This window comes from Parus major, chromosome 9 (assembly GCF_001522545.3).
Source record: "Parus major isolate Abel chromosome 9, Parus_major1.1, whole genome shotgun sequence".
In the NCBI taxonomy this organism is placed as follows: Eukaryota; Metazoa; Chordata; class Aves; order Passeriformes; family Paridae; genus Parus; species Parus major.
In genome coordinates, this window is record NC_031778.1 from 3,217,741 (window position 1) to 3,239,323 (window position 21,583).

Genomic DNA, 21,583 nt, shown 5'->3' on the forward strand with positions numbered 1-21,583 from the left:
GTTACATTTGAGTCAGGCATCTTGACTGCCTGCTGCTCCAAGAACTGCGACAACTGAGAGGCATGGTCACACTCCTGAATGGAACTCAGGAACTGAGGATTTTTGTCTCCCTGGGCATCAGAAGTTTGAATGTCACTGTTCACAGAAGGAGGATACATCCTTGCTGGTGGTGTCTGAACAAATAAAACACTTGGTTCTGGCAGCTTTCAGGATGTTATAAAGGAACAGAGAGTGGTATTAATGCAAACTAGACCCCTGAGACAAAGAAAGGGTAGCTGGAGCTTGTTTGTTTTGAAGGCCAAACACTTCTGCTCTGCTCTGAAAACACCTCCTGAAGAGAGCTCTTCTCCTCCCTCTCACACAGTCCCACCTACACACATCACTCACTATCAGACCAGAGGACTACACCCCCTTATCGATCCACATTCTACTGGAAGTGTTGTATGCTGGCATGAATTCATTAAATAAACATCCAGAATTGATGCCTCAGATCTCAGCTCCCACCTGGCAAAGGTTCCAGGCTGGTCTGCACACAGGAGAAAGCCCACCTGGATCCTGCAGACCTGTCCTTGGCTGGCTCTTTGAAGGCTCCCATCACTTGGCAAATCCCTCTTCAAAGGCTCTGATCTCTGAAGGAAGGGCTAAGACCACTTGCAAGGGTTGCTTTAAAGGTACTAGGCAAAGGCAGATGGAGCTGATAGGGGTGTTAAACACCTCTCACAATTTCCACCTTTTGGGAAAGGTAATTTACTTGAAAGATTATTTTCTCTGTTCAAAGTGCACAGTGCAAATTGGGGATGAAAGAATCCTTGCTCTTACACGTGTGTCACACTGAACTGACAGGATCTCTCCAGGGAACCATGGGGGGAATCTCATGCAGCTCAGAGCCCATGACTCTGGCACATCTGGATACTGCAGCAGTCTGAGCTGGAGGCAGCCACAGCAGCACGAAGGCACAGCAGAAATAGGTGCTCCTTCCCCATACAGATTACTCTGGGATTTACTTCTGTTCCAGCAGGCAATTAAGGCATAACGCAGGGAAAAGCAAATGCTGTTTTGTTTCTAATGCAGCTAAAAGGTGGCAATGAATCATACTTGGCTACCTTAATAGTTTCTGTGAAGATTGGTTGTGTGTCCATGCTGCTGTATTTATACATAGAGATTTGTCAGGAAATGATACAACCCGAGTTATGCACAGTCTCTTCAGTAAAATGGGGACTGCTGGGTCTTTAATTACAGAGCTGGCATTCTGCAGACAGATTGATTATATGTTACATACCATAGGAAGGTAACTAGTTATCAGCTGTATTTGTGACTTTGTCAGAGAATGCTGTTATTTTGTCAATATGCAGCTTGCTTTTAGTACTAATCATGATCATGTTCTTAGGGCTTTTATGGGAGGAAACAAGTCAGCACGAGGGTCTGCATCCCACAGCAGTTCTGGGCTGACATCAGGGAATGAAACAAATAGACTGTGGCAAGACATTCTCAATATCAGTGTTATACAAGCTCTTAAAGTTTTATGGGTCTCATTAAATAATTGTTTAAAGGCTCAAACATTTATTCAGAATTGACCTGACTGAAATTTTCCCAGTGAGACACTATTTTGCTGACTGGCAAATGGGTGCTGAAATTACTGTTGTTAGAAATGGGACAACAGGTTTTTCAGGTAAAAAAAACCACAAAACCCAACACAGAAAAATATGGCTTTTTAGTTTTGCCAAATAGGTCAGGTGTTTGCTTTCAAAACTGTAAATAACTTAAAGAAAAAAAATCTGAATATTAAGGACAAAAATTTCAACATGCTCCCCTCAAGTACATAATACAAGAGTCAGACCAAGCCATATGGAAGTCTTACATGACACGAATCAACTGTAACTGCAGAAATAAAGACAATACATGAGGCTGTGTATTTTTGAAATGCAAAGACAATTAGTCCATTTGGACTAGGAAGTGATGGTCAGAGAGAGCAAGAGCAGTTCTGCTCTTGCAGGAAGGGATCAAGTGTGACATTCAGCAATCTCTCTTATTACCTAAAGGCAACTGTACATTTCCTGTCACCTCTGCACACACAGACTATCCACGGTCTCTTATTGCATGCACTCGAGAGTCAGATTAATACCATCCTTTTATGTTTGGATTGTAATACACTTAACTGTTATCCCAGTTCTCCTTCTATTTACTTTAGCTGAGCACTGGGTGGTAAGTTACTGCAAGAATTTTCAATAAATCAGCCACATTTGGTTAAATATACATCATACAGAAAATGAAGGCTGAATTTCAAATCAGGGTGTGCTGGTTTTGCATTAATTGACATTTGGTGAGCAGGGAAGAAGCCACCCACAGAATTTTTTTTTGTTTTTTTTCCTGGGTTCTCTGGCTAAGAGCTGCTAAGAGCTTCCTCTGTGCCAGGCAAAAACCAATAGCTGGCTACCTCTGAGAACTGACAATCTACTAAACCATTAGGGAGCTAGATTTGCCTCTGTGAGAGCACGGTGAGAGATCTCCCCAGTGCACAGCCTGGATGAGATCAACCTTTCAGTGCTGGGGAACTCCATAAAAACTGTTTCAATTGATAAAGTTTGAGAACATATCAACCTATGAACACCAATTCTTTCCTGACTCAGGAAAAGGAAAGGGTGAAGACGCATAGAGAAAATAACATAGGACACTGAGGTCAGTAAAGAAGGAGTCAAATTCTAGTTAGGAGGGAATTGAGGAGATGCCTTGGTCTTGGGCTGAAAATTCTCTTTGTAAGGCTATGGTGGAGGTATAATTTTGATATATCAGACTTTGTAATTCCCTGTAATTCATGAAGTGCATGGGGGGATGCAGCATTCACCCACAGCCCATGAGAAAAGGGCACTCGTACTGGAGCGTGTGGATGCTGAAAAGCTCTAATCCAGTGAGAAGCTTGAACAGAGAGAGATGAGAAACTCTGCCCCAGGGATAGAAGAGGAAAAGCCTCTGTTCCCAGAGATAAAAGAAGTTTGGGTTTTTTTTATTCTACAACAGCTCATCCTTAAAATAGTACCCCAGAAGCTGACATGGCCCATGAAAGCAAACTCTGGGAAAGCATAAGCATAAGCGGAACTTTCACACTGTGAACGTTTTCCTTTCCCCAGCAGCTGATTCCCTGTGACATTAAAGCCACAAGAGAACTGTTCCTTGTGGAGAAGTCTCCATGGTATAGTGAAAGAAACTCCTCTCCCTACAACAATTAATAAAAGACTATTGTAGAGGTGGCAACTGATTGAAAATCACAGGTTTTGTCCCTATGTTATCAGAGGGAAAGAAAATAGGTTCTAGGGAGGGGAGAAGTGTTCTGAAGGTTTTATTCTGATTCTTCTTATTATTTTATTTCTGTTAATGAAGTTTTCTTTACACCTTTTAAGTTTTGAGCCTGCTTTGCCCTCCTCCTAACTCATATCTCACAGCAGGAAATGAGTAAATAATTCTAGTAAATAATTCTAAACCCACTACACAGGGTCTCTGTGCTGGCCATGGAATTGCAGCAAACACTCACTAGGGAGTGCATCCAAAGCCAGGGATGGTGGCAGAAATGCCTCAGGGAGAGAGGGCATGAGGCCACTCAGGAAAGAATAAAAAATGCCACGCAGGCCTTGCATGCAATTACAGCAACAGTGAATTCCTCTAAACAGGTCTGAGTCCACAGGTCAACTGGAGCAAACAAACTGGAAGGTAAAAGACTGAATTAGTAATGAAAGGATCACTGTAAGATTGGAAAAGAGCTAGTGAGACCCTGGACTCTGAGTAACTGCTTGGAAAAATACAGTAAAATTCTGGAGTGTCTGGAATACCATGAATTGTCCATTTGGAAGAACACTAAAGCAGGGCTAGGAAGATCTGTGCAATATCAGTCTGCAGCTTTTTGTTTGTTTTCAAACAGTTTCAAACAGTAAATTAGAAATAGGAACATCACTGGCTGCTGTGAGGTTATTTTAAAATTGGAATATTTGTTATTATACTCTACCAGAACTTAATGCTTCTTTTGGGAAATTTTCTTGCTGATGGAGGTTTGTTATGACTTTAATACGCAATTACTTAAAAAAAAACCCTAATACTAAAAAAAAAATAAAAAATCACAGCTATCAATAACACCAAAGAATGCCAGGAATTTTCCTGAAATTATGATTCAATAAACTTGTGATTTCTAACATTAAAGTTGCACTTAGAATTTAATTTGAAAACAACTTCTGCTAATGGAAAATTCAAGTGAGGATCCTGGTCTTGCCTCCCTGGGAAGTTTCCATAGGGCTCATTGCTCGCTAATGAAGAATATGCAATTCTGAAGCAGAAAAAGCTTTCGCGGCATGAAATTATTCATAAGGATTTCCATTTCCTAGCCAGCACTAGTACTGCTACAAAACTCTAAGTGGATCCACAATTATTTTTAACCCAATCAGGTCATAATTGCTTATGAGGGAATGGTTAGTGTTAAACTTAGAAGTTATCCTGGGTTTGCCACGCTCATGGACTTGCAAAGCTCACGGATCCAAACACAACTTGAAGAGCACATTTTTAATTGGTGGCATTGAACTGGAAACCTGCATAGTTACCCTGACCTAATTTAGCAGCTTTGTCCTTACCCAGTGAGCATCTGTTGGTAAGGAAGCAGAGGTTTGGAACCTCAGCCAGGGCACACTCACACCAGTGAATTCACACTGCCTCATCAGCTCTGCAGATGCCTAGTGCAGCCCTCAGGAATCTTTTACTTTCCTGCAGCACATAAACACAGTAATAACATCAGAGTTCAATATGGCCAATAGATATCAATTCTTCTGAAAGCCTGGTGAATGCAAAAAAGTGGTTTTTAAATCTATGCCTTAAGACAGTCGATATCTTTTGAAAAGTAGACCTCTTTATGAAAAGTGAAATTGATCTTTCTTCAAATTCATGTAAATCACGCATTTGGTTTACCCACCACAGTCATTCCTAATACATGCCAGGAGCTCTGTAAATAAGAATAGTGATTTTGATGACCTAGGGAGGTGGTGCAGTGAGAACTGACAAATCCATTGTAAAGCTAAATGACTCTTACAGTCTTAAGTGGGGAGTTGTTTATATGGCTACTTTCACATGACAAATGCCTGATGTAAGTTTTATTAAACCACTAGCAACCATAATAATATATTTTTAGAATATTAGGCATCACTTAGAGGGTAATAGGTAAAGCTGGAAGGAATTTAAAGGGGGTATATAAAGTGCATCTCTCTCTCTGCCAAGGCTGCATGACGTATTCCCACTACAACTTCAATAATAATTGTAAGAAAATAAAAATTTAGTTGGTAAAGTATAGAAATGGAAGATTAAGAGTTCTTATTTGGTGCAAGTAAATAACTGCATTAGAAAATGCAGCTTTCAAGTAAGAACCTTTCTATTTAAGGTATATTCACTTGTGGCAGTAACACAGGACATTTCCCAGCAGTGACAGGAAGTTTGCAAACTGATTTACATGCAAGGTGTGAGCTGCTTTTGTAGCCTTGAAACTCGTAATGTAATGTGTAATACTGATTTTCACAATGGGCTCCAAAAATAGGGATGGCTTAATTGCAACTTTAAATAATGAAATTGCTTAATTATGCTGACAGATAAAGCACCTGAATAGCCTGATTATGTACTGTAGCTGCAGCATGTCTTAGTGCTGTCATGCTGTAACTTCCAGGTGTCTTAGTAAATTAGATGAGTCGTTCATTCATGATGAAATAATTCTATTATAAACCACCTTTCTTGTTGCTAAATTGCATTAAGCAAATATGTCTGTTCAATAACAGTCACTGACTGCAGTTAGGCAGCAGCTTGTGTTTAATTTTTAAGTGTAGAACTAGAAAGCTGCTCAGTTCTGCATTTTTACAGAATTTTTCATCATGTGCTTGAACACATGCCTTTCTAGGCTTTGACATTTTCAAGAGACTACCCAGATGTTAAAGTAAAACTGTGGAATCATTCACCACCATACTTTATTCCTGAACTACAGACATCCAGAAACCCTGCCACCAAGGCTGGAATAAACAGTTCATGCACATGGATAAATGAAGTTATATTTCTTAATTATACAACCTCTTTGTCTCCTAACCTGCCTTTAGAATGATAAAGATGTCACTCCTACCTTCGTGAAATGCTTCAGACAGCACCTGAAAGCCAACCTGCTTTTCTTTTAAGATAAATTTCCTGAGGGGCCTCAGGAAATTGCCCAAGTACATTTCCAAAACAGTTTGAGCACGTGTTGAACAAATTCTGGTGCACAAGTGATAAATCACAGATGGTGAAAATGAGAAATATTAGAAACAGCTGACAAATACGAGAGTGAGTGTGACTGTTCACCTTCAAATGATCGTTTGATTGGGAATTTCTGTTCTAGGCTTTAATTTCCTTAGGTTCCCAGAGTACTGTAAAATCAGGATATTAACAGACACTTTAACCCAGCTTGTTTAAGTGTATTAACTCCATATCAAGATTTTCTCTAAGAAATGAAATTATTCTGAGGCCTTTCCAAAGGATGTTTTAAGAATGTTATATTTTTTCTTTATTGTTTCATGGTACTATAGACAATTTTATGCTCTTTTTATTCTCTGCAGAGCTTTCTTCCTTTTCTTTTTCCAGTATTGATTGAGAAATGGGGGTCTTAGGGTCCAAAGGACGTTTGCAACAGTTCTGACTTCCCTTGGGAATGACCATAACTTCATATGGGAAAAAGAGTTGTCCAAAGGACATCACACAATAGGGACCATTTTCAGAAGGGTCGACTCAGGTCATTTAAAGTCTTGGGGAACAGTATCTGAGCATGAACAGGTGTGAAAATCCCATACCAATGTAATAAAACAGGTCAGAAAACTGCAAAATGCAGAATGGAAATATGCAGAAAAATCTCCAAATAACTTCAAGCAAAAGCAAGGAGAGAAACTGTAAAATATTGAGCTTGATTGCTCCTTAAGGTCATAGAAGTTTTACAGAAGCACAGAGCAGTCCCTGCATTTCACACTGGGCTGTACTGCAGAAATCAGGAATGCACAAACCCACAGTTTGTAGGGAATACTCCAGAGGGGGCCCAAGGGAATTTCTGTATGTCATAAAGCAAGTTCTGAACAGCTACTGTGACTGGTTTGTCAAGGTTTTGTTGTTACCAGTGATAGAGCAGCCACATTAAGAACTTATATTAAACAAGTTTCTTTCAGTTGGGATCTCAAAGAATATTTCTAGCATTTATCATCACTGGTGACGCATCCTTGTGCTACCAGAAACTGTTCTGAAGCAAAAGATTGAATAAATATTTGTCAAAATACCATTTAAAGATAGAAAGTGGCAATAAAATGTGTCAGAATAGGCAGGGCTGTAATGGAAGGCACTTGAGGTGCCAGGAATGCAGCAAAGACTTTTAAGTCTTGCAATTATTTAATCTCTGTTGTAGAATTAGTGATTCATTTGTCATTTCTCTTACTGGCTCTGTAGGCAAACACCTCACTGATTTGTTTCTGCAGTTTCATTAAAGGTGTATGCACAAAGCAGTGCAAGGCCTGCATACTAATTTCTAAAGTAAGTGTTTAAGAACATAAGAAACTCTTTTGAGCTTCAAGTAATTAACAGCTAAACTCCATCATAAAAAAAAAAAAAGTTGACTTCAAATAGAGCATCATGTTGGGAAGGATGGGACTGGCAAGCCTGAGGGCTTTTGCCTAGAGAAGAAATTTTATGCACAGAGATGATGGAAACTTGCAGCATCCTGTCTCTCTGTGTACCCTTACCCCTCCTGGACTGAGATGACTGTGTACTTTCCACAAGTATTCCCTTGTTTTCTCTCTCTCTGAATCTCTCAAGAGGGAGGCAGCTCACAGCTTTCATTATATGAAGGAGGCTCTTCTCGAAACTGAATGCACACAAATAACAATTCTAAAAAATGTCTAACAATGCAGCATAAAAGAAAAATATTCAGGCATAAATCCTGTTTGATGGAAATATCTAATTTTAAAATATATATATATATATAAAATGAGTCTAGATACCAAATCAGTTTCGCTTTACCCTCTTACCATGTAACATAAGTTCCTTCAAAACTCAGTTCCTGCATTACCATATCCTTGAGCAGGTGCTGATTTTAAAAAAGGATCTGGGAGTGATCAAAGGGCTTGACTGGGCATGACTGCTTCCTCCAGGGAAACCCCTGGGGTGTGTGGCCACTGAAGTGGTGAAGCACAAACCAAGGCCTTGCCTTGATCCTTTAGCAGCTCTGTGCCCACACAGACAAAATGCACCACATTTAGATTTATCTAAACTGTCTTCTTTAGTTCCTGTTAGAAAAGGAATTGTTTTGGGTGTTTTTCACAATGAAAAGCACTGCGGGTTAATTCTGGGTTATTTAAAGCAATTTATCTCCTCTCAGTAAAGAAACAGTAACTTTCTGCATGTTTATCTGGTTTTTCCTGATTTAGAATGATTCTACACCATGCACTGCATTCCCTGTTTTTAATGGGATCAACATAAATTTTGCCCATGGGGTGAAGACTGTTTGCAGACTGATAACATGTAGAGAAACATTTTAACAGAGTAAAAGCATGATATTTCAGTAAAAGCCTGTCTGCACAGGCCAGCTTTCAATCCAGGCATCAATATTAAAGGCAGTGTCCTTGAAACTCTCCTGGAACAGCGAGAATAAAGAAAAACAATGGCATTGTGTACATGCAAAAGAATGTAAAACAATATGTATTAACCAATAGTAGCTTGCTAAGCCCTGTGAACCCTGTCAGACCCTAAAAAAGTATGCTAGAGATAGAAATAAATGACGTTCACCATACTTCTGTGAAGACTCAGTGAATAGTCTGAGAGGTTTTCCAATAGTAACATCCTGAAAACAATGCTGAACTGTGAATAAAGTACATGAAAGAATTGTTAATCTCTGGCTCAGAAACCTTCTCCCACTAAAAAAAGTGTTGCTATCCTATTGATTTAAGAGAAAGAAAGATACCTTTTGGCTTGATTCATATTTGTATGAAAAGTGTAATACCTGTGCTGAACAGAGTGTGAAATACACCATCCTATTTAATGTTACATATTCCACTCTCACCAAAAGCTTAAATGAATTGTTTCATCATTCAGACTACATTTTTTTTGGTTCACAGCTTTCTAAGAGAGTCTAAGAAACAGTTTTAATATTTTATTATCAGCAATTGAGAGAGATGGGGACAACTGAGTGGTGACCAGAATCCAAATTTACTGTGGGCTACATATGCTAATATACACTGCTAGGAGGGCTAGTAATTTTTTACTGTGATTGGGTTAAACATACAAACAAACTTACACATTTTTTCAACATCTCTTCTACTTGATTCAATCTTCTTCCCTGTGCCACTCTGATCCAATCATTTTGCAGTCTTCAAAGCTCTGTTTGTTCTCGCCAAGGCATCTTGATTATCAAGTCTTTTATGCTAATCAGGTCCAAAATACTTTCTGTCTTTGCAATACTTTATATGTTATTCTTAGATGGCCCAAATGCATATTTGGCTGAATATCACACCTATGTTCCTATCTGAGACAATTAGATGACAATTTAGATGCCTTTTACTGACTTTGGTAACAAAACTTTTTGTGATAAGTTCTTGGGTTTAAAAAGTGTCAAATACTTAAAGTTTGAGGGAAAAAAATGACATCAATGTTGACAAACACATCATGATATTCAATTTAAACTTTTGAATGGGAAACTCAGAAAAAAGGTCACGGTTCTGAAACAAAGGAAACACCCGGTCTTACAAGGGAATGGGAGCAAGTAAAAGGAAGGAACCTCCTTTACCTGGGTATCTATTGCAGTTTTTATTACCCAGCATTTTAAAGTCCTGACACTGATTTTCTTTAACATTGCTCTTTCCATACCTTTTCTTACAGGTCACTGCTAATGGATTCTCCCACAACTACGACACTTAATTTGCAAAAGGATGTAAGTGGGTAAAATCCCAAACTATCCACATTTTTTTCCCCCATGTTTCTTATAAATAACAAGGATAACCTCAGTAAAAAGTCTGCCACCTCTGATTATCAGAGTCTTTTGCAGAGGTCCTGTGTCAGCAGGTCACTCATGAAGGCATGTCTGCCCAGGACTGTGGCACTCTGAGATCAAGGATCACTGCATGATGAAAGTGAAAACTTCACAAGTGAAGTGAAAAATTCACTTCATTGAAAAATACAAGTCAAAAATTCACCTAGAAAAAGTCATTAATGGAACAAGTAGGGTTAAATAAACTGAAAGCCATACTGGAAATAAATCCTTAGGTTTATGAACTGATGTAAAGACACAATCTTCCCAGAGCTAACCTGGCAGACACTGTCATGTGGAGGTTCCAGACACTTCTTGAGCAAGGCTGCCATGGTGTCAAGAGGCTCCAGATGTACTGCTCAGGGGCAGGAAATGTTCAGTGGATCCCTGTATCCAGTCAAGGACAGAGCCTGCAGCTAAGGTGTGTGTCATACTCACCCACCACAGAAATGAGAACTAGACAATTAAACTAAACTTGGAATGACAATTAGCTCACATTCCTTGTCAGTGCCCTGAAAGAATGAGAAGTCTCATGGAGGAGATAGAGCCCAGAGCAGCTGGTATTATAAATTTTACTGATCCACAGTGAGAGTGATAAATGATTTCACCAGTTCAAGCTTCACCCTCTTCCAAGATCACTGGATTCTTCTCAGCAAAAACAATCTCTGGATCTGCAACTTTATGTTGCACTCATAAAGTGAGCTCAGCAATAAAATGCTCTGCCACGTTTTCCTCTGCTCTGGCTGTGCTTGGCACTGAGCCCTGGAGGGTCCTGCAGCGGCATTTCTACGCTGTCCTGTCTGCAGAGCCCTGTCCCTCAGGGCAGGAGGGGGAACAGGGACAGCAGCTGGGCACAGCTCCATTCCCAGGCTTGTCTTAACAAAACAAAAACAACAACAGGGAATTGGGCAGTTTGCCACTACAGAATGAACTGTTCTGGAGATGAGATTTCCAGAGGTATGTCAGTGTCTAAATATGCAAACAATCAACTTAATCTACTCCTGGAAGAGTAGAGCCCAGCTTCTTTTCATATTGAGTAGGATCCAACTTGTTTTATGATGTGGTTTTAAAATATCCTGTGCTATCTAAGACAGACCACTCTGGGTATACAGTTAGAAGAAGGCATCATTTTACTACGTTATAGTGACAATTTCTCACTGCCTTGTCTTCAAAACCATGCAAGTTCTTTCCTGACCCATCATTCACATATATTTTCAGTTTCTTTTAATTTACTCTACCATATAGGCCAGATGGAGCATGAAGAAGAGATAAAGCAGCAATTTTTATGAGGTCCCTTCATGACAAAACTTACAACAGTATCACCATGACAATATAAATTTATCTTCATGGAAGTCTGGGCACACAACCCATAACAAACTTTATTTATACTTTAATCTTACTTTCTTCTTCAGATATGAGCAACAGCTGAAAATATACTGTGGAAATCAATTGACAGCAGCTGAATGAAAGAAGATTAATCAAGTGACCTAAAAAAAAAAATGTTTTCTGTCTCTGGTTTCCATCATGTAGGAGTTTCCAGCAGTAGTTAGGAAGGTTTGTGTCCAAGTTATAAGAATCACACACAAATTTCATTCATTGAGAGGACACTGGTTCTCTCTCATTGCAAGGACATAGACTGCACTCAATTTTCAAAATCAAAATACTTCTCAGAAACTTTGCATTATTATTAATTTAGATGCTTAATACAGAAGTACAAGTCCATCTTCAGCACTCAGAACAGCCTTATCTGAAGTGATCTGGCAATCTGAAGACTTGCAATCTTCAGTATGATTTAATTTCAATTTCTTTTGAGACACACTAAGATTTCATATTGGGTACAGCACAAACTGATTCCAGGCTGGTTAGTGTAAATGAAGAGCAAGTGCTATGACCACCACAGGCTTTCTTACCACACTCATCTGATAAACACGATGGAGATCTCATTTTTATATGCATAAAGAAGGTGAATTAGAAAAGTAAATATTCCTACAGCTACATCTTCAATAGCATAGTTTGAACTCAAAGATAAGAAGAAACTTGCTTTGAAAAAACAGTGCTTTGCTGAAGTCTTTCATGCAAATAATCCTTATCCTACCTAAAATTAATAAATCTATGAAAGGCAACTCTTATCTCTTTAATCATAATTTTCTGGTAATATATTCTTAATAATAAGGCAAACTACATACAGCACAGCAGATGAAATAAAAGGTCTGCAGATTGGATTTACAATATAATAGGAGTGCCTTTCTGTGTGTCAGCATACCCTTTACTGAAAAGGTTTCCATCACTCCCATTGTGCTGATAAAGCAGATTTAAAATAAATTATAAATGGAAAACTTTTAGGGAACTGTATGCAATGTCACGTCTCTCTCCACTGCCAAAGGATGTAAACCTCTACTTACCATTTAAAGCGTCTCGATTGAAAAAATACAACTAGTGCATAAAATGACTAGACAAAGTTAATTCATTTCTCTGTTTTTCTGTGGATCCTAATTAGAATTGTAACAGTTGCTCTGGGATCTGGGAGGTTCCCTGTGCTGTCCTAGGGGTTGACAGAAGGGATCTGGGATCTGGGAGGTTCCCTGTGCTGTCCTAGGGGTTGACAGAAGGGATCTGGGATCTGGGAGGTTCCCTGTGCTGTCCTAGGGGTTGAAAGAAGGGATCTGGGATCCAGGATCTGGGAGGTTCCCTGTGCTGTCCAAGGGGCTGAGGGGAGGGGAGGGGAAGGTCCCGGATGAGCTGGGTACCTGGTCAAGCTTCCAGTGGAACTCGGCGGGGCGGAAGGTGTCGGCACGGTGGAAGTCCTTGCGCAGCAGGAGCACGAGGCGGCAGTTGTGCACATAGAGCGCGTAGTGGTGCCGGTTCATCTCTGCGGGGACACAGCCAGCTCAGCAGCACACACAGCTCGGCCCTGCCTGGGAACCTGGCACACTGACGGCACCCAGCCACAGCACACAAACCCTGGATAACCCTGGAGCTTGCTCATGAATCCTTATGGCTCCTCTTGAACTATGCTGTAACAGCTTTGTCCATGGAATAATCATGTCCCAGCTAATAAATCAAATCCAAACACTTATTTCATCTAACTAGTTTCAGTGAAGACTTAGAACTGTTTCTCCCAATCTAAATCATGAAGAAAAAATAATTTCTTTTTTTTTAAATCAATCAATTCCTACGAAATCTCTAGCTGTGTTATCCCAGCTGTGTTTGAAATTTAGGTTGTCATCAGGCCCCCCAGTAAGCTCTCAAGTCAGCAATGTTTGGAGGGACACCATCTGAGATTAGGTTTTTTTAATCAGACCAAATTAAATGAGGAGAGATGGCAACACTACTGCTGGTGATATTCCCTTTGCATAGCATTTTTCCCATACACAGACTCACCTGTCTTGTCAGAGTTGCAGAGAATGGTTTCCTTCTCGGCTCTTAATCCAGGACTAGGTCCATGTTTCATCCACAGAGTGATGGTGAATTGATCAGTTAAATTTTTCGGGACTATTCCGTCTGGGATTTTGGCTCCTTGCTTTCCATCAAATTTAAAAATTATGTCATTGTTATCCATGAGGAGCCCAGCTGTCCAGTTGGTTGTTGCACTGGGAGATGGTAACAGATCAATGGCACCTGAGGAAGCTCCTGCAAATCACATATAATGAACAATGCAATAAGAGACCAATGAAAAAGCTGTCAAGACTAATTTAATGTAGGCCAGGGTTCTGAGTCACACTCTTTAGATTATTTTACTATCCAAATGGTCCTACCAGCCTCAATGCTAAATCACTGAAATATAAATAAAACACCCACCATCGTAAACCAGCAAGAGTTTTCAAGTTTAAATGTACTGTACAGAAAACTACAGAAAATAATGTAAAGTTATCTTTCTTAGAAATGTTAATTTTCTGAAATCCATTAATGACATTTTTTCAGCTGTTTCAAGATCTGCTAAGAGTCAAAACAAGAAGAGATAAAAGATCCCAAATCTCTGTAGGAATGCAAAAATTTTAAGCCAAAAGTGTGTAAAATTGTTTCATAGTGGCTTTTTAAGAAAACAGTATTATAGTTATGATTTGGAAATATGTACCAAAGTCTCGGATTCTTCTCCAAAATTTATTACTGTAAAATTTTGAAGTGATATTTTGAATACCAAAACTAACACCTACATATTCATAGTTTGAGCATGGAGACAAAGTGTATTGATTTTACGAACTAAACATTGCATTTGTGAAACCAGCACCAAGCTCAACAGGTTCTATTTTACCTGCCCATATTTGTATGGAGATATATGTCTAGGTTTGGAATCTCATCTTGTTAGCGTGTTTTAATCCTGCTCCAAGAAAAAAACAGTGGATTATGTGCTTGGGAGATTGGCTGGAATAAATCATGTTTTTCCTATCCTAATAAATCCAGCCAGAGTCGCAGGCTGCTCAGCCATGAACAGTCAGAGCTGGAACAATGCAAACAGGATCTCTCTGGACGTGTTCCCAGAACAGCCTCATCACTGGATCAGTGCCTGATGCTGTTTTCTCCCAAAATGCTTCCAGAACAATACAGGAACTGCTGCATGAAGTGCAGTTTTGGGTTGAGACCCCTGAGGCACCTCTTGCATATAAAAGTGCTTATTTTCACAGGTGATTTCTGCAGTTGGCTCCACCTTCTTTCCCAGTCCTGCGCATTTGGGCTCCAAACTTTGTGCCAGGGTAAGCACTCGGTGATGTTGCTTGCTGAGCTGGACCAGCCTGCTGGCTTAGCTGGAAACATATCATCCAAATATGATCTACCCATCCCAAATTGTCCTTCATTACCAGATCAGCAACTTTCTTTGAGCATCCTGCAATGCTGCATCACCCAGGATAACGGAGAGAGGGCAGGATCCTGGCTGGAGCAGGGCCTTGAGTCTGATACTCAGTGTTTCCCTCTCTCAGTTTCCCATCTGCCACATGTGAGATTTAACAATCCCATTATATTCTATTTTATCTACATTTAGAAAGAAAGGACACAGCAACAGAACCATCTTTCCACTATATTTTAGGCTCCTTAACCTATGTTTATTTTAGCGTGATTTATTCTGATATGTTTTTGCAGTCCAAATGGTGTCTTTTGGACAGTCTGTACTTCTCATTACTGTCAAGTGACAAGGTGAAAGAATGTTTACTAAAATGCTTTGTGGCACAACACTAATAATTCTTTGACTTTAAAATGACTCAAGTGTAATTTAATCATTTAAGCTTCCCACCTTTACCATCCAAGGGTGTGCAAGTCTCTGGGTTATTGAAAGGCAGACTTGAACCTTCTGTCATGTAAAAATGAATTTTAATTCACCCTCCTTAGCATCTGCCTTCTCCAGATTTCCAACAGACAAATGAAGAAATTAGCACAGGATTTATAAACAGGATCTTTAATTACATAGAGAGAGCCTTGCATTTTTACATGATGCAGAGATATCTGAGTGCTCAGTTCTGCACTCTCTGCAGTCACACAGTGTTTCACTGTACAAAAAAAAAATCATGGTTTTCTTCCTTTTCAAAGGATTTTATCATCCAGGAATTAGTTACAATAAGGTAATTTCTGGGAGAAAGCTGATTTCCAGAAATAATTTAACCTGCTCTCATAAGAGTTCTCTCTACATTAAGGATGGCAATAAATATTAAATTACAAAGTGCAGGCTGAGCTAAATGCAATTCTCATGTACAGCACATTGTCACTTACAATCTTTTTTATCGAAGTCCTGTTACAAGTTTCTACCATGTCTGCTCTCTATGAAGACATGGAAAACCTGGACCAAAAAGTGTATTCTTTCAGCAGTGAGAATTTTCCCCCATTTACGTACACCCTCAAACCTTTGGCCATCTTCTCAAGTGTTTTCCATTCTGCCCCTTGGTGATGTGCTGAGCCTGAGTTGAGGTTCATCCGTAACATCTGTCCACTGCTCAGAGCTACCTGCAGCCACCACAATGGCCCTGGCAGACCTGAGAAATGTCTTTAATCCTCTTTTCTACTACAATGTCTTCAGGTGAGGAAGTCAAGCCATGCTCTGCAAGCTGAACCCCTTAGAGTTTGCACAACCTTCCTCAGCTAAGGACTTTTACAGCAGCTGAAGGTACCTCCTCTCAGCCCTGCACTTGAAATGATAATATTGTTAGATGTAGCTGCTACATCTAACAAGTGTTTGATTTCAAGGGTTTTTTTTATTTTATTTTTTTTATTTTTATTTTTTTATTATTATTTTATTTTTTTAATTTTGTGGTTTAGGTCTCGTTAACAGTCATCCTCACTGAGTGACTGTGCTGTTTGCAGTTCAGGTCTGTAAGAGCACACAGCAATGTTCTTCTGGCTGCCAATACAGCTTCCTACAGGAGGCAAGAGTATGAGACTTTAGCTATAACATATTTATTTTTATTAAAATTCTAGTATTTTATGAAATCAAGCCTTGCACAGCCTCTCAAATTTAGTGATTAAGGTGCATATTGTGGCAGATGGATTTTCATCTGCTCTTCTAGAACCCAGGCATTTGGATAAAGACACAGAATTGAAGTCATGATTGTTTCTGTGATCTTAACTAAGCAATTTTGAAGTTGAAAACATTCAAATTTTATCGCAATGCTACTACTCCCACTCACCTTTACATCCCTTTCTCCATCTCCACAGATAACTGAAAATTGTGACTGCCAACCATTTTTCCCTGGGAATTGCTTCCACATTTTTAATGATTTAGTAACACTGGCTGAATTTTTTCATTTACAAAAATTATTTCCTAAAGGTTAGTCTATTGGTCTTAACATATCTGCAGCACTGCTGGGTGGTTATCAGAGCAAAGGCAAGCCCTACACCAGAGCACCACAAACCAAAATCCACCCATTTATATGGAGAAAATTGCACAACTGCTACTGTAGCTCAGACAAAAGGCAGGCAAAAAGATGCAGAAGATGAGAATTAGTGTCCACACCATCAGGGACTCAGAGGAGGACTCTAAAGACAGGATATTAGAGCAGGAGAGACATCTGATCTCAAAAGATAAAGGGATTATTTCATGGCCATTGCCTTGCCAGATACAGAATCTTAAAGTCTAAAAAAAAAAAAAACCAGCAGTACTTTCAAGTGTTTAACCTGCCTTTCAAAACTGACTTTTGCATTTTACACAAAGTCATCAAAAAGCCCAAAAAGAGAGGAAAAAATTAGGAACTATTTCTCCACTAGGTCAGCTCTTATCTGAAGTTCATATTTTCACTCAAAATATTGCCCAGAGTATTGTTTTACTTTTTGTTTGTTTGTTTGTTTGTCCTCTGGCACAGCACTGAACAGCAAAGCAGAAAGCTGAGTTAGGAGGACGGAAACACTGAAACAGGTTCAATTCCCTTCACATCCTGTGGTCTTCCTGTGATGGCAAATCTGCACTGGAAATCTCACTAGACTATCACACCAGTATTTGCAGCAGAGGGAAGAAAGGAGAAAGAGGTAAGAATGAGGAGTAAGGAGAAAGGAATAGGAGCAGGAGAGAAAAAAATTAAAATAAGGCAGGGAGAAAGTATGAGATGGAATGAAAACAAATGGAAGAAAAGGATGGAGCAGCTGTCAATTATCACCACTCTCTCAACTTTCATTGCTACGATCCAGAGTGAGCCAGCTGAGCTAAATCCATGCTCACAGGTCACAGGGAAATGCTGTCTTGTCTGCACAAACATTATTATGGCAACTGAAATCCATATTCATACCACATAATTTCTGCAGAGATTTTTCAGAGTAGGTTTCGCGGTCACAGCCCTTTCCGATGGAACTGGTCTGCAGCTCAATGGTGGTGTGGATTGAGGACACTGGTCCATCACACGTTTCCAGGTGAATACTGGGGAACAAGGGGATGCTGCCAGAGCCAGGCCTGTATTCAATCCGTTTGTTCCAGTCTGTAAAAACAAACAGATCAAAAACAAGAAGATCTAATGGTGAAGAAAAAAAGAGGAGTTATATAATTTCAGGTGACATAGTGTTCTCAAAGGTCGCTGTCTGAGGCAAAAATAAGAGTTCCTGAACTTGGCATCAGTAAGCTATTCTCCTGAAAAAAAACCCTGGATTTTGGCCTTGTTTTTCTAAGAGTGTCAGGCTTACTTAAGTAGCACTACTGCTGGTTGAGTCACACAAGTAAGGGCTACACACATCTGCTGACAAGAAGTGCTAATTGGTGTCAGTCTGGAGCTGCAGTGCTCACACTCCTGTGACAGACTACAAGCCAACTCTGCAGGGAGGAGGTGTCTGCTGCACCCAATTTGGTCAGATTTCACAATGTTGTGGTAAGAAAAAATGCCTCCAAGGAGCTACACACATCATTCTAATATAACACCTCTGTAGAGTCACTTCTTGTCTTTGAACATCTTCCTAATTTTGTGAAGCACTAATGACAGGAAGGTCCAGTGAAAGGATGACTTGTGCTTCCAGCCAGATCTGACTAATCTCTGCTTATGCAGATGCCTCACAGCCCATAAGATTTAAACAATCCCCTGCCTCAGGCAGCCACCTGTTTGTGCCACACATACCCCTGTCTGCTCAACTGAAGCATTTAATGTTTGAAATCCAATTAATTATGGTGTTTGCAACACGCTTCAGAGAAAACCCAAACAAGCAGCAGTAATTATAAACATGTATTTTAGCTGTCTTTATAGCTCATATTTTCATCAGGTCACAGGATGACTGGAGCTGGAAGAGATCCTCAAAACTCACTTAGTCCATCCCCTTGCCATGGGCAGGGGCACCTGCCACTAAACCAGGTTGCTCAAAGTCCCATCCAACCTGACCTCAAACCATTTGAGGAACAGGGCATCCACAGCTTCTCTGGGAAACCTGTGCTGTGCTTCAGCATCCTTATAGGAAAAAACATCTCTTTCATATATCCAATCTAAATCCAACTTAAAAGCTGTTGTCTCTTTTTCTGTCACTACAGGCCTCAGTAAAATCTTTATATCCATCTTTCTTGTAAGTCCCCTTAAGCACTGAAAGGCCTCTGCAGGATCTCTGTGGAGCCTTCTCCACACTGAATAACCCCAGTCTGTCCTTAAAGGAGAGATGCTCCAGCCTTCTGGCCATGTTCATGGCCCTTCCCCTCATTGCTCTAACAAGTTCAAATCTTTCTAGGTAAAAGAAGATTTCACAAATGGAAAAGTTCTAGGTCCTGGCAGTCAGCAAAATTCCTGAAAGCAAATGGACAGAGATACATTCAAAGTATCAGTGGAAGGAAAACTAATAGTGGATAGAAATATGTATGTGCATTTAGTAGGTAAAGGAGTTTGGTGTTTTTCAACAGATCTCATTTCAGAAAGCTTGAAAAGTGGTGCTGGTGCTCTCTCCCCTGGTCTTAAACTGCATTACATTTTTAGCAGACAGGCTGAACATCCATGCAAACACTTTGAAGTATGAGGCACTCCAGAGTCCAGGTAAAGATGATACAACCACTGGTCTGCATCCCAGAATTCTCAGAACTTCTTCCTGACATAACCCAATTGGTAATCAATCATTCAGCATTATTTTAAGAGGAAGATGAGACTTCCTGGAACATTCTGAAAGTATTTTTAGTATCTGTTTTTACTAAAATCTTCAGGACTTGGACATTATGACTAAGACAACCATGACACCATGACTGCCTATGCATAAATAACTGAGTTGCTATTTCAGTTGTAATTTTCAGGTAATTCACTCAGTTTGCTCCATATTAAGTTAAACTTGATCTACAGTACTGCCTAATTTCTCTGCAATTGTCAGTTTAAACAGTTTCATTAGAATTTCAAGTACCATATACAGGACATCATTACAATAATAAGTTTCTGTTCCCTCTCCACTGCAGAAATTTCAGGTTAACACTTTTCCAATAGAACAAGAGCAGCAAATTCTTTCAGGTACTTCAGGCAAAAATAAAAGAATTTGCTAGTTCTATACAAACTAGTAATCTATGAATTATTGATCTTTGTAATCCCTTATTCACCAGTTTAGGCACTGTGTTCCTCTACCCAAAAAGGAAGATAAAGTCTTATATATATCTGAAACCTTTCTGACTATTTCAGCAGCTTTCAGCCACATTTCATTTCTCAGCTATACCAAATGAACTGTTACTCATGCAAAATATTCATTAGTGGACGTGAGATGTGACTGAATTCAGAACTGCAGCTGCACACTCACATCCAGCTATACAAGGATTGTCCTGTAAAACCCACAACATATAAAATTCCAGTGCTCACAAGGAAGAACGATGGGAGCCCTCTGTTTTTGCCACAAGAACTGAAAGAGGTATTTTGTTTCATTGTATTACCTTTCAGCTTGGCAGAGGTGGGAATTTGTACTCAGAGATCATAAACCCTGCATCTCCTAAATTCCTACATCTCCCAGATTCATCTCAGCTCTAAGTTGTAAAACATCAATAAGACTTGAACGAGTGTCTTTGTCCCTTGGTCCACTGCATCACCACAGACCAATTCTCATCCTAAACTGCACCAGGACTTCCTTCATTGACTTAGTGCAGATTTAGGAATTTCACCAAGAAGTCCCTGTCCATGCCAATGGCATTCCCAGGCAGGGATGAGGCAATACTGGAGCAGGTTGCAAACCTGAGATGGCAGAACCGTCCCTAAAGGCAGCAACAGCTCTGTTTGATAAAAACCACCTGGATTATTTCTACAGAACCCTCCCCCAAGAACTCCAGCTCCCAGAGCTGGGAAGCTGAGGCAAGCACCCTCTGCATCTCACCACCAATGCAGGCAGCAATGCTGGGAAGTGCAGAGTTGAAACAAGCAAAAGTAAGTGGTAGTAACAGTACAAAGAAATTACTGTGAGAGTAACCCAAGTCCTTAAATTAATTTTGAATGGGGTGAATATCATTATTTTGCTTTCTCCCAGAATAACATCCCACACTGGACTTACTCAAAAGATCAGCACCTTCCCTTCAGGAATTTTTGTTTCCTCTGGAGTGACTCAGAGGAAAAGTCTTATATAACCTGAGTCTGCAAAAGCCTCTGAATTTAGGTATTTTCTAGATAAATTCAGATACATAATCCCACTTGAACTGTCAGGCTGCACTTAGATCAGCTAAATCCAACCAACACAGGTTTGACACAAACCTGACACAAATCCTGCTACAACCACATGTTACACTGCAAACTTAAGAAAGTAAATGCTGTCAGGGCAGAATGCTAATCCCAGGGGGAAAGTCTGAATAAAATTACCACTGTTTAGTCTGGAAGCCTCTGTTTGGATTTTGTAGCTCAACAGGCTTTACTTGCCACTTGTGGCATAAAGCTACTCCAGACAATGCAAGACAGCCCCAGCTGGGTTTTCCCTACAATATCACATTGGAGTGTAAATATCACACATCAGGCTTTTGCTTCAGATTTCATCAATTATAAAGCAGCTATGTAAACATGGATCTTGATTGCTGAGATACTCAAACTGTCCCAAGCTCAAAATGGATCAAACTTCAGTGACACTTTGAGCCTTTAAAAGTAAATCTTAATGCACTAAACAAATTTTCCTTTTAGCAGATGGCTAATGTAAAGACTTTTCTTGATCTCTAAACTC

The 21,583-nt window shown here is 39.8% G+C and overlaps 1 protein-coding gene across 1 annotated transcript in view; it reads right to left on the bottom strand.

Annotated features, from left to right (window-relative positions):
- Window positions 1-21,583, bottom strand: part of CLSTN2 (calsyntenin 2) — a 191,863-nt gene that overhangs the window by 39,332 nt on the left and 130,948 nt on the right. The window contains exons 6-8 of the mRNA XM_015637580.3: window positions 17,746-17,931; window positions 13,424-13,672; window positions 12,790-12,911 (exon numbers count right to left, since the gene is read on the bottom strand). Of these exons, the coding sequence (XP_015493066.2) occupies window positions 12,790-12,911; window positions 13,424-13,672; window positions 17,746-17,931 (557 nt within the window). The remainder of the gene's footprint in view (window positions 1-12,789; window positions 12,912-13,423; window positions 13,673-17,745; window positions 17,932-21,583) is intronic.